Here is a 17,675-nt window from a genome sequence, read left to right on the forward strand (position 1 = left end):
TTATCGAAAAATAAAATAGCCTTAAACCTTCTCTAAATCTAAGCGATGATTTACTCAAAAGGAAAACTCAATTGGTTCAGTAGTTATTGAGATCTTAAGCTTCAAACAAAAAACTACTACTTTATTGAACAAGGTTATAAGCCTTAATATCTAATTGGGAGGGTTGTATAGGGGCTCCACTATAGGCTTAGTGGGATAATGCACTGTTTACAGCTTACATACCTAAACATAAAATTATCGAATGCATTATTTTTAAAATCCTCAAAAACAAAATTTAAACCTTCAATTTTCTCAGTTTTTTTAAGTGTAAAATAAAAAGAATTTATAAAAATAAAAATATTATTTTGTATAAAATGCACTTTGCTTATTGTAGCTGTGCTACTAAAGTAATTTTCTATGTTTAACTCTTTTAAAACAAAAACAAAGCATTTAATTAATTTTGCCAGACAAATATATTTGAGTTGTGAGGGATGGATGAAAAACAGGAACCGGCAGCTGCGCATGAGCCGCAGATAAATCATTGTTTTATATTTAAAGAAAGGTGATAACACCCAGAAGAAGCGTAACACAAACAACATTATTGGTCATGAAAAGGACATGAAGAAAAAGAATGAGAGACATAGTTATAAAGAGAAGATCACTAAACCTTTGTATATTCATATGAGTGTGTCTTTTAAATCATGAACGATAAACTAACATACCAAGTAAATTATACATTAGTTCCTCATAATTCATTGATATAGTGAAATTTTAAAAATTTGTACTTCAAATTTCAGCTATCTATCCTAATATAGAGTAGCTATATATCAGCTATCTAGATGTCTAAATCTTTACAAAAATATAAAAGTCCGTTCAAACATTAGAATCTTTTTAGCACCGAAAAGTGTTCAAACTTGCGGCAAATGCGCGGCTAATGAGTTATTGGGTTATTGGCGGTTGTCGAGCCTTGGCTGAAAGGGAGTGATGAAAATTAAATAGCTAGTGAATTAAAATAGGCGCGCCTTGTCAAACCCAAAGCTTTTCTACGATTAGGGTCTGTCCGTCAGTATATCATTACAGTTAAGAATGGCTTAATTTGATTGCTGATGAATCAAAGCTTTTTTCTATATACAAAGAGATTCCGTATAAAGTGACAATGGGCTGTTTATTACACTAGTCCCAAAAGTTTTATGATAATGTTTTCTTATTCGTTGGCTTAACAACTTTTGTTTTTGATTCAGTTGAGCGTTCAAGCATTTCAACCACTAATTTTAATCTACAGAATCGGTAATTTTGTGTAGCATCATTGGGGATGTAATTTATCGGCCATTGACTTATCCCTTTGGATACCTGGGTTAAACTTCATTATTTGATGACTATTAAAAAGTATTAATGGCTGAGCTTCGTTCCTTTGGATGTAGAAATCCTTGTTGTAATACATTTATCATGATAATGAGTTCTCCATTACAGTGATAGGACAATAGACAATAAATCAATCTTATCCCCAATGCTTTATATGAGAGGTTGTGTCTTTGGTAGCTGGTAAATTTGGGGAGAGAGAGAAAGAATATTTGGTCTGTAAGAAATAAAAAAATACTTTACATAAATATAGTGGTTTTATTTATCTTTGATTGTATTTCTGAAACTTTCGGTGTCCAAACTTTTCCTCCAATAATTTTGATCTAGATTAATTTATCTTCCATAGTCCTTTCCCCTACCCTGCTGTAACTCTTTTTGTGTCTATTACTTAACAATCACACCCCGCCTACGATACAAAAAAATATACGGTGATACATGCATAAAAGATAAATATTTGTCTCTATTTATATCACAGTAATGAAACCTACAGCTTTGTACGCCTGTAAAACTTTTGTGTCGTTATTATATCAACATAAGACTGTAATTACTAGTATAACGTTATTTGTCGCTAATAGGTCAGTCATGGCCACTTTAATTACGCTCTATATAAAGTCGACACTTCCAATGTCATCAGTAAAAATCTGGTAGAGACTGTAAATTATATAGGTACCCAAAGTTTTATAAACACGCTTTCTCATTCGTTGGATTAAAACTTGAGGAATTCCATAAAATATTGTTGTACAATATCTGTGACTATTCTACCAATAATTTTAATCTACAAAAGAGTTAATTATGTTTATAGTAAATAGGGGTGTACAATGTCTTATTCCTTAATATGTCAAGTCGATAAAATGTCATTCATGACCATCTAAAACATATGGGTCTTAACTTAATATAACCCTGAAAAGTTTAGTTGAAAACTGAAGCCGTTATTATCCAACAGACAAGTATTATGTACAAGGTTGAAAGGTGGTGCGTTATCATTTCCGCAAAATTTATCTTATTCGCCTTAACACACAATAGCAAGCAAATTAGAAAGGTCATTAAATTAAATGGTGAGAGAAATGGATTTTGATTGTTTGATTAGCCATAGTTTCTTAGGGTTTGGGCCTAAGTAGTCATGGAGTAGGCTGAGACACTTTTGTTTAGCCACAAGGGCTATCAAGCTCCACGTTCAAGCACATTATGATGTGACCCGCTGTCTCATGAGAGCTACTCATTATTACCTCATCCTCGCCGAGTATGGCAGGTGTCCCAAATTAAATCACCGTAATGAATGACGCTCTCCGCAGAGGAGCTTGGGATAAGGGTAGTACGGAAATGGATTTATTATTACTTGGATGTTACACCAGATTTTCATGTTCTCTAATAAAGTAAAACTTGCAGCGTGCTGAAATAACGATATTCAATATCCACCTCATACCCTCCCCTACTACTGGATGAACGAACTGACCAATAAATGAATTTCATGTAAGCATTCTAAATTGACAATTATTTCCTAGTTATAATATCCATGTATATTCTATATGCTAGTGATTTAATAATGTCATACTTTGGAGGAATTGATAGCTTATCATGAAAGGTATTATATGCAAATAAATATTAAATTTCAGGCCATTTTCAAAGATTTAAAAAAAAGTGTAACAGCTAGTTTTCTGTCTGTGGTACACTGTTCCAATTGTCTAAGAGAATATAGCTTAACTTCAAATTACTTGAACACTTTTAAAAACAGTGTAAATCAAAAGAAAAGTAGCCTAAAAACAACCAGATACTTAAACTTAAATATTAAATAGCTAAAATTTATGTAAGGCTTCCTTTAAATGTAGAACACAATCGGCTCAGAGACCGAGATCCTAATGGAGAAACAAAAAAAGACAACAACTTGATATAAGGATATATTTTTAAGGAAGACTTACCTACCTAACGACGACTTCAATTTCCCTCTCCCTCAAAGCTAAATGAATTAAAACCTGCCCTTAACAAACACAAAACTTCTCTGATAATTATGGCCGTTTACAAGATCTTACTTTACATAAATACAGACAAACAAAAATCGTATTACTTTATAATATACTAGCGGATTCGCCCCTAGCCTCTAGGGGCTTTGCCCCAAGAGGTGATCAAAAAAAAATTGAGGTGAAATTCGTAAAAGGACCAAGGAAATCTCTTACAAAAAAAATGAAAAAAAAGGCCAAGGAAATCTTCTGCAATAAAAAAAATGAGGGGGGGGATTTTTTTTGTTTTTTTTTTGGGGGGGGGTGTCCCACCCCCCAAGAAAATAGCCTAAAACCACCACAGGACCAGTATGTATATACCCTGAAGAGTAGAATCCGATCGGTTCAGTGGTTACCGAGATCTTAAGGGACAGACGGACGGACGGACAGACACCAAGCTACTTTGTATTATAGATGAGAGTTGCTCTATTAAAAGACACTTTTAAAATTGCAAGTCCTTTTTTGCAATAATCTTATTTTTGCAACCTCACTATTGCAAAACAAATTCCTAGCCAACAATGGTTTAATTTTATTTTCATAATAAAAATGCCACTCAATAAGTCTTTGGTAGTTTGAAATACCTCTAAACTTTTACTATCTTTTATAATTGTGTGTATGTCCGTCTGTCTTTTTGTCTTTCTATACAGTTTATCTCTACATACAATAGTCATAAATACCTATTCATACGCTTACAGCAGAGGTACTTCATAATTAAACTTTTAAGAAAAATGTTCTTTTTGTCAACATGAGACTGGCTATATGTCGATGTTATATCAGTTAGGACCACTTTTTATTAGAGACAAACAATCGACATATCGATGTTTATTTACTGAATTTACCATAAGATTTCCTGTGGGTTACTCTTAGACATCCCCAATAATGATAAACAAAATTACCCCTCTTTTAGATTATGAATATTAGTTGTAAAGTTTAAGTATGAACCAACCTATCATGATACAATAAAGTTATCTAAACTTTTAAGCCTAATGGTGTTTATAAAACTTTGGGTACCACAATAATTTACATTGCAATGTCTTCTCCCTGCCCCTTGCTAAAAATAAAGAAATTATTCCTCCGGGGCGCTAACTAACTGTTTCTCTGCATAATTGATGTTTATGAATCAGTGTTTCTTCAATGGCGCAAAAAATATGATATTTCTTGTCTATTGGTTGATTTAAACAAAAATTCAGAGATTGATATATTTTTAAAATGTTTTGGGGATGTGGTAATTTTTTTATAGAGGCGATTTGACGCTAACCTTCTTATTACTTGGGATAATCTTAATTGTTAAAGAGAGCCAAATCGGTCCAGGGGTTAGCGTTCTTTCGGTACAAATAGACATACAGACATCCTTTTAATGTGGATTGTGCCATTTTGTAAAAGAAAACACGATGCATTAATTTGATAATATGCGGTAATGAGGTCACACCTTGGTTTGAATGAGTTAGATAGTAACTGTTTTCATCTAAAATTAACCTATTTATATGCAAATTGTTAAATAATGAGGCCTTAAAGGGACCCTCTATACTATAATCTTAAATAATTCCATTACGTAAAGCCCAATCGGTATATCGGTTACCGAGATCTTGGGCTTCAGGCCGACAGACGGACAGACAGACAGCATTCTACTTTAAAGTTGTTAAATTATCTCTACATATTTTTTTAGATCTCAATGGACATACACTCATTCGCATAGTCATATGCAGAATATCAATGCGTCCATATTTAACCCTTAACGGTCGGGGGGGGGGGGGGCGTTGAACGCCCCCCCATCCGGTTTTTTCTATCTCATTTTCTGTGTGTGAAAGATAAAGAGCCCAAACTGCTTGACTTTTGAAGTATGGGTATGACACATAACTGAGAGTTTGAATTTTTTGAATATCTCCATCCTGGCGGGCACAGGATGCCAGCAAACCTGGCAGGGTCATCCAGGTAAAGAGCAAAAATATTGTTTTGACTAAAACAAAGCATTTTATCATACCAAAATACTAAAAAATCCTCTAGTAGTACATCCTTATATGAAATACAGGTGTTCAAGTCACTTTCAGGTTCCAGGTATGATCCTGCATGTCCTGATCCTCCAGGTCTCCAGAAATCTTTAAAAGGCTCCTGTGGCCGCAATTTTTGACTTAGAGACTTCAAATTTTAAACTTAAGCTTTTCTTACATGTCTACAGAACGTATTAAAATTTCATGAAGATCCGCCGCCGTTTTCCCAACGACCGCCGACTGCGGCGGCTGGCAGCTGCCAAGTACAGCTGCGGCCGCTGAAATTTATATTTTGATATTTCTAATGTAAAATTTACATAAAAATAAACATTTTCTGGGAAAAAATTTTTCTTCTAGCTTCAAAAATAAGAAAATTACAGCCGTTTGAAATTTTTAAATAAAAAAAGACCTAAAAACAAAGGTTGTTAAATAAAAGGGCGAAGGAAGCGAAAATTGACTTAGACTTATCAAACAGGGGACTTGCACAAAAAAAAATTAGCCCTCTAGCTCTAATAGGAACTGAGATAATTAGGGGGGGCGTTGAACGCCCCCCCCCCCCCGACCGATTAAGGTGCGGCAAGGGGCCCGACTGTAAAGGGTTAACATTCTTTAGCTTTGCTTATAAGGATGTTTGTAAAACAAAAATAAAAAAATGAATACCGTCCCTTGAGTCATAACATTTTTAGGTAACTGTAAAGTTTTTATTTTTACTTTACAAGCGGACTGTTATAGTTTCAATAAAGATAATATATAATTAGCCATTCATTAAGACCTAATTAGCAGTTTTTTTTATTTACTTTTGCAAGCTATTAACGATATTAATTTTATGAGTTTTAATCTCTATTGAAAATTACGTTATATTCTAAATAGATTTCTTTTTCTACCATGCGCTGCCTTGCGCATTAAAAATAATTTCAAATTGGCAATGGCCGTGCAATTGAAGGGTTAGTTGTCCGATTAATTTTACTTATCATAAAAAGCTTGGTGTTTGATAAACAGACACTCAAAATGGTTGGGTGTCTGTCTAGTGTTAGTTTTTCTAATAAGTATATCATTACAAATATAAAATTGCAAATGGGGATTTTTTCAAATATCGCATAAGCATAAAATAAAGTTATGAGGGATTAAATAAATATACAATACTCATTTTAGGCTATGATGAGTTTTGTAAAATAAGGGCTAGAAGAACCCCACAGGGGCTATAACAATTGTTTACTCTAAGGGAGGGCGGGGGGGGGGGGGGGTGTGTACGGTGGTACAAGTTAGGTATATGAGTTAAAGCACCTATAAAACTAACCTATCAATGAAAAGTCTAATATTAACCAACGCCTACAGGGGTAACTCTATCGCCACGAAGGCTATGGAGGCCTACATTAAGATGGTGGGGGAGAAGTATTTGGAGGGCACCCTCGCCCCCACCCTTCATGACATACTGGCCAGTAATTCTGATTTAGAGGTTGATCCTATAAAGGTTAGTGTTTTGTTATGAAGTATGAAGAGTTATGTAACTATTTCGTATATTTATCCATCTATCGATCTCTTTTATTATCTAACAATTAATCTACCAGTCAAATTATCTATTAATTTATATAATAAACAATCTTTTAATCTACATATCTGTATATAACCTACAAACAATGAATCAATCTATTAACATATTATTATATCTATCAATTCATATTTATCAATATGTACCAATGAATCAATCTACAGGTTGGCAACCCCGAAGTGCTGCACGCCCACCGTCAAGATTTAAGGCACAAGGTTTTTATTATTAATATATTTATTCTACAGGTTGGCAACCCCGAAGTGCTGCACGCCCACCGTCAAGATCTGAGGCACAACGTTGCCATATTAATATATTTATTTTACAGGTTGGTAACCCTGAGATGCTACACGTCCACCGTCAAGATCTGAGGCACAACGTTGCCATATTAATATATTTATTCTACAGGTTGGCAACCCCGAAGTGCTGCACGCCCACCGTCTAGATCTAAGGCTTAGGGTTACTATTATTAATATATTTATTCTACAGGTTTGCAAGCCTGAAGTTCTGCACGCCCACCATCAAGATCTGGGGAACTAGTTTGCCATATTGATATATTTATTCTGCAGGTTGGGAACCCCGAAGTCCTGTACGCCTACCGTCATTATAAGAGGATCAAGGTTGCCGTTAATTATTAATATATTTATTTTACAGGTTGGTATCCTTAAGATGCTACACGTCCACCGTCAAGATCTGCGCAACACAGTTTCCATTATTAATATATTTATTCTACAGGTTGGAAACCCCGAAGTGCTTCACGCCCACCGTCAAGATCTGGGGAACTAGTTTGCCATATTAATATATTTATTCTGCAGGTTTGGAACCCCGAAGTCCTGCACGCCCACCGTCATTATAAGAGGATCAAGGTTGCCATTATTAATATATTTATTTTACAGGTTGGTAACCCTGAGATGCTACACGCCCACCGTCAAGATCTAAGGCTTAGGGTTGCCATTATTAATATATTTATTCTACAGGTTGGTAACCCCGAAGTGCTGCACGCCCACCGTCAAGATCTGAGGAACAAGGTCGCCATTGTGTGGAAGCGCATAGCCAACTCTCACTCCATTTTCCCTGTTCCTCTGCAGAGATGCTTTCATAAGATCAGACAATATTTGGAACAGGTAGTAAAGATTTGCTTGCAGCATAATTGGAGCTAAACACTAGAGGGGGAAGGGGTTAAATGTCTTCTTTCCGAGGACCCTGTGCCGTCTTTCTATTGGGTCTTTTTAAAACGGACAATAATATCTATAAATAGCGAAGCAATAACAAGCTTACATATTTTGTTAATTTGAAAGAAAGTAAGTCTGTATAATTGTCTATATATCAGCTTCGTTTTTAAGGATATTATCATCCTTGTTAATGCTATTTCACATAAAAAAAAAGTTTATTTTGAAATTAAAGTAAAAGATAGGAGCCGGGCATAAGCTATATGTAACTCGTCCCACGGGGTAGAGACCCTGTTTCTATTTTTTATTGGTTCTATAATGAGCTAAGAGCGTCGGAAATATAAACACAACCTTTAAGTTCCATACAAGATTTGCTAGCAGACGAAAAGGGTCTCTACCACTTGGGCCAGGTAGTTGTCTGGAATATACATCTATACATTTATTATTTAGAATATTTTTACATATGGTTTTTATTTCAGTTGGGGAAATCAGAGATGGCGATCAAACTTATTTCTTCCTGTCTTTTCCTAAGGTAAGTTTCAGGGATCTTAAGGGATAAGACAATGGATGATGAATTAATGTATACTCCCAATTTTGATAAACAAAATTAACCCTTATGTAGATTAGAATTATTGATGGAAAAGCTGGGACAAAGAAAGTTCTTTTTCCAACCAATCAATAAAAAATACTCAAAGGTTGGTTCAAACATGTCAACCAATAATTTAATCTAAAGAAGGGTTATTTTGTTTAACATCATTTGGGAATGTACATCAATTTATCGCCCCTTGTCTTATCCGTTAAGTTCCCTGTTATCTGCATATTGAATAGATCTGATAAGTATATTTATGTAAAAGTAGGGAATATTGATACTTTTTCTAAATATCAAATTTTGAATAGGATTTAAGGGCGCCCAAGCTTTTTATTTTGAGGGGGTAAAATGAGGAGTTTAAAATACCTGTCAACCTCCCCACCCCCTCCCTCCCCCTCCCCTTTGGACATCTATGACTTGATTAATTTTCAGGGATCTAAAGGGATAAGACAATGATCGATAAATGGATGTACATCTCTAATGATGCTACACAAATTACATCTCCTGTAGATTAATTAAAATAAGTGGTTGATACGTTTGAACAGTCAACTTTATAAATCTGAATTAACTAAAGTCCACAAAGTTGTTAAGCCAACAAATAAGAAAACGTTGTTATAGGGCTTTGGAAACTTGTGTAATAAACATCCCATTGTTTCATATGAAGCTTTGAACTTTAATATGAAAAAAAAATAAAAAGACTAGGTACCCAAAAAAATTGGAAATTAGTTTAAAGATTATTTGATTTTTGTGTACATTTAAGTTTTATACTGCAAACATTACATAATAAAAATGTTTAAATATCTGTATATGAATCGAACAACTAGCTGCAATAGTGACGTCTTTGTTTATAAACATTTCTTTAAACATGTTTACATTAAAAAACATGCAAGTAGCAAAGTCTATAATTAACATTGTCTGTCTGTCAGTCCGTCCGTAACGCTATGGGAGAAATGTGAATTTCTCAGCTGTTCTTTAAGATAGACAGCTGAAAGTTTTGGAGAAGATTAACTGTACCAATGAGAATCCATTCTATAATTTACATGGTCCTTCGGTCTGTCTGTCATTCTCCAAAAGCCTATATAAATATTTCTGAGAAAAGGTTTTGGGCTATTTTTCTATATATTAAATTATAATATTTTTTTTGAGAGAAATGTTACATATTTCGACACATTTTAATTGTCAAATAAATCTTGTCTTTTTGTAAATATTTGATGAAAAAATCATTTACGATTTTTTCAGGGATCCTAAGGGATAGGACAATGGTCGATGTATTTATGTACCTCCAATTTTAAATAACATAATTACCCCTAATGTAGATTTAAGTTATTTATGGAAAACTTAAAACACTACAACTTTGTACACGCTAATCATAAAGCAACCATATTTTTAAACCAACGACAACAAACGTCTCAAAAACTTCCAATGTCCCCTTCCTCCCTGCACCTTTTAATATACAAAAAAAAACTGTGTTAGTATAAAAATACATGTATAATATAAACATTATATACAGATGACATTTTTAAAAACAGGAGATTTTATGGTGCTTTTCCACAAAATGTCTGTCGGGCACTGAAAACCCCCACTCTGTTTCTAAAATAAATTGAAAATGAGGGGGTGATTTTTTCTGTCCCTAGCCCTTGCGGAGGGCTCTAACCCTGCTGGGCCCATACCTGCGGTTACCTAACCCTGCGGGGCTATCCTGTAAAACCTAATTTTACTTGACATAAGGTTAAAAAACAAACGAATGAAACCATCCCCTCATATTTTAATTTAATTAAGGTGAAGGGGGGGAGGGTTATTTGAGCTCAAAAAGTTACTTTTAGGAATAACGCCGATTTTAATCCTAGAGAAACAATGATGGCAACTGCCATAAAAGCGCGGATCAACAATTTAGATAGTCGGACAAACGAACATTAATAAATAAAGAGAGACAACGCAACAAAAAAATCTTTGTAAACATGTCGTAAAATTGCCAATAGGATAATAACATTAAATCAAGGGATAAAATCAACATTTCCCTTGAATTTCCATTAAAGGGCTGTTACTTTTTCTAAATTGTTATTTAATGTTTTTATCGAAAGAGCGATTTTAACATTAATTTTTTTTCGTTTTATTCATAGGGAAATTGTATAGTAAAAATTTTGTAATGAAGAAAAAAATATAATTTTATGATACAAAAGTTTTTATTACATTTGTAAAAACTGGAAATTAATATTTGCTTACATAGCTATTTCTTAATAATTTAATTTTTATATTTTTTTTTATATAATACATAGAGAAACTTGTTTTCAAAAAACTTTTAATTATTTCTTTAAAAACATACTAATGGCTGCTCCCCAATATTGATGCGAAGGGGTAGAATAAAATAGCCTAAAACCACCCCTTGACCTATGTGAAAAGGCGAACTCAATTGGTTCAGTGGTTAGTAAGATTTTTAGCGTAAAAACAAAATAACCTTACTGCTTAATATAATAGGATAAAATTTTAGTAAAATATAGGATTACATGATCTACATATATCTTATTCTAGATATATATATATATATATTTTTATTATCTGTCTAGATAACTAATATCTACCTATCTATCTAGGTATCTTTGTCCTGCTATCCTGGGACCCAACCTATTCAACATAACAGACGAGTACCCGGGGGAAAGGGCTAACAGAAACCTAACCCTGATAGCCAAAACCCTGCAGACCCTCGCCAATTTTGCCAGGTATAACCAAATTGGTAGGCTAAAATTAGCGTCTTGAGTTTTTTCTTTCAACTCAGCCTTTTTGAAGGCAAAGATTATCATCATTATATATAATATCTTTTAAAATTTGGTTCGATTCTCGGGAGTGAATTATAGAGAACACCAAGAACATTAATTTTTAGGACATATGTAGCACTTAAAATTTTAATTTAAAAAAAAGCCTTTAAAAATATTGCTAGAATCCGCCAAAAATAAGAATCCGGAATCCGCGGGAATCCGTCTTTTTTTTGGACGGATTCTTGTAAGAATTCGAATCCGGTCCAAAAATTTGACGGATTGTCATCCCTAGAAAATACAAAGATGATTGTGTTTAAAAGTGGAGACAATTTTTGGCAGATTTTTCCAAACAATTAACGATAATAGACTACTAATATTTTTTAATTTAAACTCAGTCTTTTATATTTGAAATTGTTAATTCTGCTAAAATGACAGATGCTTGACACAATAGTATAAGATACGGAAACTATTTTAATGCACAGTTAGGACTTCCATACAAAGGTCATAGAGACACATTCATTAAAAAAAATATCAAGTAAAATGAATTTAATCTATGTGTGTTAAATAATGGCTGGAATTGAAGACACACCTATATCATTTAGATATGAGGGTAAGGAAAACAGTATGGAGTTTATGAATGGATTCCTGGACGATGAGGCAGCAAATATGCGTCAGTTTCTCAACCTTATCTCCTCCCCACCCCCGGATGACTGGATACATGGACTTAACACTGGCTCGGAAAAGGTAGACTTCAATATATTTTTAATAGGAAAGCTACTCTATATTTTTAAAAGCGAAGCTTTTCTATAATTAGGGTCGGTCCGTCCGTCCGAGATAGATAGCTTTTATTCGTTAATTTAGGCATGTTAGAATTGTCCTAGCGATTTCAAACTTTGCATAATGATTCCTGTAGTAGTTGGGTACAATTAAGAAAGCGTAGCAACTCTATAATCGTTACCAGAATGTCCGTACGTTGATTTTTCTACTTTTTAACAACTAATTTTTTGTGATCGATTTATCCGTTTGATCTGATTTTTGGTATATTGATTTCTGGGACAACAAAGAACAATTGTAGAAGCGAAGCAACTCTATAATCAAGCCCTAAAAATGTAAGTATGTCCATAAACATGATCCTGTATCAGGCAGTTTTTCAACAAATTTACTTACAATTTTGCTCCGACTCTTTCGATACTTTTATATTCTGATTATTCAGTTCAGACACTATACAAGTGTTCATGTCCGTTTGTCCTACCGTTTCAGTGCTTCGCTTTTATGGATGTTGTCATCCTTGTTCTGTCTGTACTTTTATCTGTAATGTCTTGTATTCGGTACTCTTTTTTCCTCCCTTCCCTTTTCTCTTAATGTACTGAAGGAAAAATTTAACTCAACCATTTTCGCCCCCATCTCCTAGCAAATCTACTCTCTATTTATGACTGTCTGTCTGACCTTCTGTTTGTAAAGTTAAGTATTCTATTCTCTCTTTCAGAAAAACAGTTTATCATTTAACTATACCCCCCCCCCCCTCTCTCTTAATGTATTAAACTATGGAATTTCCCATTCTCCCTCCCCTCTAGCGAAGCTACTAAATAAGTGATTATGGCTGTCTGTCCTTCGGTCTGAAAACAATCTTTGTTTTAGCTTTGTAGACTGTGGCATTAGCTTAGTGGTAAAAATAATAATTAATTTGTAGGCTGAGCTGGGCAAGAACCTGTCCCATCTGCACACCATCCTGGTGGAGAATATTTGTAAGATTCCTGCCCCCAACAACATAGCACAACAACAACAACATCACAACAACCTGCAACATCAGTTGTCAACAGCCAATACCGTTGACTTAGACAGGCTCAAGGTAATTTTTAACAAATCTATCTATCTATCATCCATCTATCTATCTGTCCTATCTATCTATCTACCCATCTATATTTTTCTATCTTTTTATCTATCTAATTACCTGCCTATATAATTGTCTATATTTCGATCTAATTATCTATACCTCTATCTATCTATCTATCTAACTAACTAACTATCTATCTATATTTAGAGTATACTAAATAGTATAAACAGTAGCCTGCACCGACCGACCACAGTTACCCTGGATAATATAGCAGAACCGACCCCTGTCAAGATTAAGCGGATGTCGGTAGAAGAAAAATCAACTAGTCCTACTATTAGGTAAATTCTTAATTTATTTTCATAGGTATCTAGATATATATTTGATATCCTCTAAAATTTGCAGTCAAAACAATGTGATATCAAACTAGATATCCTGCCTCCCTTTTCATTTCTAATACATAGATATCTAGATATCCATTTGATATCCTCAATTTCTAGTCAAAACAATGTAATTTTAAACTGGATACTTTTGACGTTAGGCCTCCCCTTTTATTTTAAATGCATAGATATCTAGATATCCACTTGATATCCTCTATTATTTTTAGTCAAAACAATGTGATATCAAATTGGATGTCCTGGATATCTTCTACCTATCTCTTTATTAATTTTCATTCCATAGATATCTAGATATCCATTTGATATCCTCTAAAATATGCACTCAAAACAATGTGATATGAAACTAGATATATTGTACGATAGGCCTTCCTTTTCATTTTTAATAATTAGATATCTAGATATCCACTTAATATCCTCCATCTATAGTAAAAAAAATGTGATATCAAACTGGCCGTCATGGACGCTGGGCCTCCCTTTTCATTTTAAATGCATAGATATCTAGATATCCACTTGATATCCTCTATTATATGTAGTCAAAACAATGTGATATCAAACTGGATGTCCTGGATATCTTCTACCTATTTCTTTATTTATTTTCATTCCATAGATATCTAGATATCCATTTGATATCCTCTAAAATATGCACTCAAAACAATGTGATATAAAACTAGATATCTTGTACGATAGGCCTTCCTTTTCATTTTTAATGATTAGATATCTAGATATCCACTTGATATCCTCCATCTGTAGTCAAAAAAATGTGATATCAAACTGGCCGTCATGGTCGCTGGGCCTCCGTTTTCATTTTTAATAATTAGATATCTAGATATCCATTTGATATCCTCTATTATTTTTAGTCAAAACAATGTGATATCAAACTGGATGTCCTGGACGCTGGGCCGTGGTGAGAAGAAAACCAAAGTTTCAGAACCAATTCCACAGCATAAACTAAACAGGTAACGGTGAAATAATGGCGGTTTTTTTGGCGGTTGCATCGTTTTTTTTCAAAATTTTCTTGTTTTAAGCATGAATTATCCCTAATCCCATATTATTAATGTTTTTCGGGATAGAACAATTGACGTTTATTTAGTACATGATCCTCTCTTCCTCTATTAGGAATGTTTAAAGTTGTGCTTTTAAATATTAGGGAATTAAAGGGCTGAAGATAAAAAAAATTGCCACAGTCCTCTCCCTCCCTATTTCTAACCTTTCACGACCTATATGTTTTTAATTTTCTCATAGCTGCGCAATTTGTATACTTTCTTATACTTGTTTTTTTTTAACATAAATATAAAAATATAACCAGCTAAGGATTACAACATCCATAGATGAACAAAAATAGATATTCGTTTAAAAAATTGAATTTTTACAAGAAATTTGAGACATCTAGGTATCTGTAATAGCAGCTGAGATGAAGATTTTGATTTGTTACACAAAAATCAGACATCTATCTTTAGTAGCTATCAAGAAATTAACATTTTCCAATAAATATAATCTATATTTAGATGCCTATTAGTTTCAGGAATATTAATCAGTCGTCTATCTTGAATAGGAGCAAAGAAAATTAAGTATTCTACATACTACAGACAAACTGACGGTCATTTTGCATTACAGAATATCCTTACTTTTAAAAATAAATTACATAATCAATGACGACTCAAACAGAAACAGAAACATAAACATTGAACGCCTTGGGGAAATTGGGAAATATAAAATCAACAATATTTAGAAAACAAAATCTTAAGTTTTTATGTGATTTAAAGAAAAAAAAATAGTTATTTATCGTCTCATATTATAGACAGCTTTCGGCGGATACTAAAATTCATGGAAACGCCTGTTATTTTTCAGTAATCTGTTCTAATCCAGCGGATATTAATTGCTTTCGGAGCCGCATTAGAAAAAGTATTTTATAATAAGTCAACTCTGAATATATGCTCATTGTGGATATTGATTTTTTCCCTTGATAACGATTATAGCATGTTATTGAAAAATATAATATCTATTTTTACGTAAATTTTTGATTATTCATATCAATATGAGATTAATTATTTTTTTTGTTCGCTTATTTAGAATCAACAGTATATTTATTATTTAAGTTTTGATTTTATTTCCCTATTCTAACGGAAGGACATGTGGACAGAAGGAAATTATAGCATAGTCCCACAAATATAAAAGCAGACCTGTTAGGCATGTGATCCTAAATGTTAAATGCATTTATAAAGTCAAACTTACATAAAACAAGTATGTAAACATCCATAAAAGAAAAGCTTTTAATATTAAAGAGATACGTTATTACCTAATTGTCCAAGGATTTACCATTACAAAATAAATACAATCAAGGCGAAAATATTTGTACATACTGAACTGACAGATTCGTAAGGTTTACCCTCTAAATTATTCATAATTGTACCAGGAATCATCGAGCTAGGGTTCAAAATGATAGGAATATTATAACATAGCTTAATTAACAATAAAACCTAACAGTGCCAACTTATGGACAAATCCTGATTCTTGAAAAGCTTTGCTTGTTAAAAGCGGCCTCTTTTAAAGGCACTTTAGAAAGGAAAGTGAGCATGAAAGAGTGTTTTGTAATATTTTACCAGAAGTTCAACAAAAATAAACATTGAAATACATCCAATCAGTTCCTTCTAAAAGATTTTAGAAAACACAATAAAAACAAGTTTTTTTAAGCTCAGAAGATTGGGTTTTCTTGAGCTTAATGGACGTATCTTACTTTGATTTTGTATTATTAACACCTAAAATGTCGAATTAAACATCCTCTTTTTTTAACAGACAACCAATTATTTCATTGAATGAACTGTCTCAAGATTTCAGGCACCTGACATAGAAGTTGTTAAATTTCTCACTCACTATCTATCTATTATAGGAGTGGACTTATGAAGACGACATTCTACACTCCTGATGTGACGGAGTCTAGCTCCTCAAGCGCCTCGCTGACTCCCTCACCAAAATATGCTGTTAACCCGTCACCATGGTCTCATTCACAGGTTGGTGTCAATCTATCTATCTATCAATCTCTCCATATTGCTTCCTATCCATATATTTTCTTTATTTACTTATGTATTTTAACATTTATTTATCCATCTATTTTTAAGTTTATCTATCCATCTCTTTAAACTCTGTTTTCCAGTCTATTAGTATTCATCCTTTCATGGAACTACTCATACAATTATCAATTTATTTGTCCATCCATCTATCTATTGAACTCCTTAATTATCCATTCATTCACCAATAGATCCATTATTATCTTTTTTAGACTGTAAATATCCGTAAGAACATGCGCAGTGTGAGCAGTATCAGCATCATTGATGACTCAGACTCAGAGTCCAGTTCTGCCAGCAGTCAGTACAGGGTGGATTCTGGTGGTCACCCTGCACTACATTATACTACTCTACCAAGATCCAAGTAAGTAATAATACAATAGGAATACTAAGTACTGCTAGTAGTCAGTACAGGGTGGATTCTTGTGGTCATCTTGCACAACACTATACTACTCTACCAAGATCCAAGTAAGTAATAATACCATAGAATACTAAGTACTGCTAGTAGTCAGTACATGGTGAACTCTGGTGGTCATCCTGCACTACACTATACTACTCCACCAAGATCCAAGTAAGTAATAATACCATAGGATACTAAGTACTGCTAGTAGTCAGTACAGGGTGGATTCTGGTGGTCATCCTGCACTACACTATACTACTCCACCAAGATCCAAGTAAGTAATAATACCAAAGGATACTAAGTACTGCCAGTAGTCAGTACAGGGTTGAATCTGGTGGTCATCCTGCACTACACTATACTACTCTACCAAGATCCAAGTAAGTAATAATACCTAGGAATACAAAGTACTGCCAGTAGTCAGTACAGGGTTGATTCTGGTGGTCATACTGCACTACACTATACTACTCTTCCAAGATCCAAGTAAGTAATAATACCTAGGAATACAAAGTACTGTCAGTAGTCAGTACAGGGTTGATTCTGGTGGTCATCCTGCACTACACTATACTACTCTACCAAGATCCAAGTAAGTTAAGTAATAGTACCTAAG

At 33.6% G+C, this 17,675-nt stretch overlaps 1 protein-coding gene across 2 annotated transcripts in view; it reads left to right on the top strand.

Annotated features, from left to right (window-relative positions):
• Positions 1-17,675, top strand: part of LOC145323816 (ras GTPase-activating protein raskol-like) — a 122,664-nt gene that overhangs the window by 100,994 nt on the left and 3,995 nt on the right. For both annotated transcript variants that reach the window (XM_080166374.1, XM_080166372.1), the window contains exons 12-21: positions 6,656-6,791; positions 7,844-7,990; positions 8,515-8,567; positions 11,216-11,341; positions 11,980-12,121; positions 13,068-13,226; positions 13,419-13,549; positions 14,464-14,562; positions 16,494-16,614; positions 16,884-17,032. In XM_080166374.1, the coding sequence (XP_080022500.1) occupies positions 6,656-6,791; positions 7,844-7,990; positions 8,515-8,567; positions 11,216-11,341; positions 11,980-12,121; positions 13,068-13,226; positions 13,419-13,549; positions 14,464-14,562; positions 16,494-16,614; positions 16,884-17,032 (1,263 nt within the window). The remainder of the gene's footprint in view (positions 1-6,655; positions 6,792-7,843; positions 7,991-8,514; positions 8,568-11,215; positions 11,342-11,979; positions 12,122-13,067; positions 13,227-13,418; positions 13,550-14,463; positions 14,563-16,493; positions 16,615-16,883; positions 17,033-17,675) is intronic.

Source organism: Acartia tonsa, chromosome 7, assembly GCF_053477335.1.
Source record: "Acartia tonsa isolate MP-2025a chromosome 7, ASM5347733v1, whole genome shotgun sequence".
Classification (NCBI taxonomy): domain Eukaryota; kingdom Metazoa; phylum Arthropoda; class Copepoda; order Calanoida; family Acartiidae; genus Acartia; species Acartia tonsa.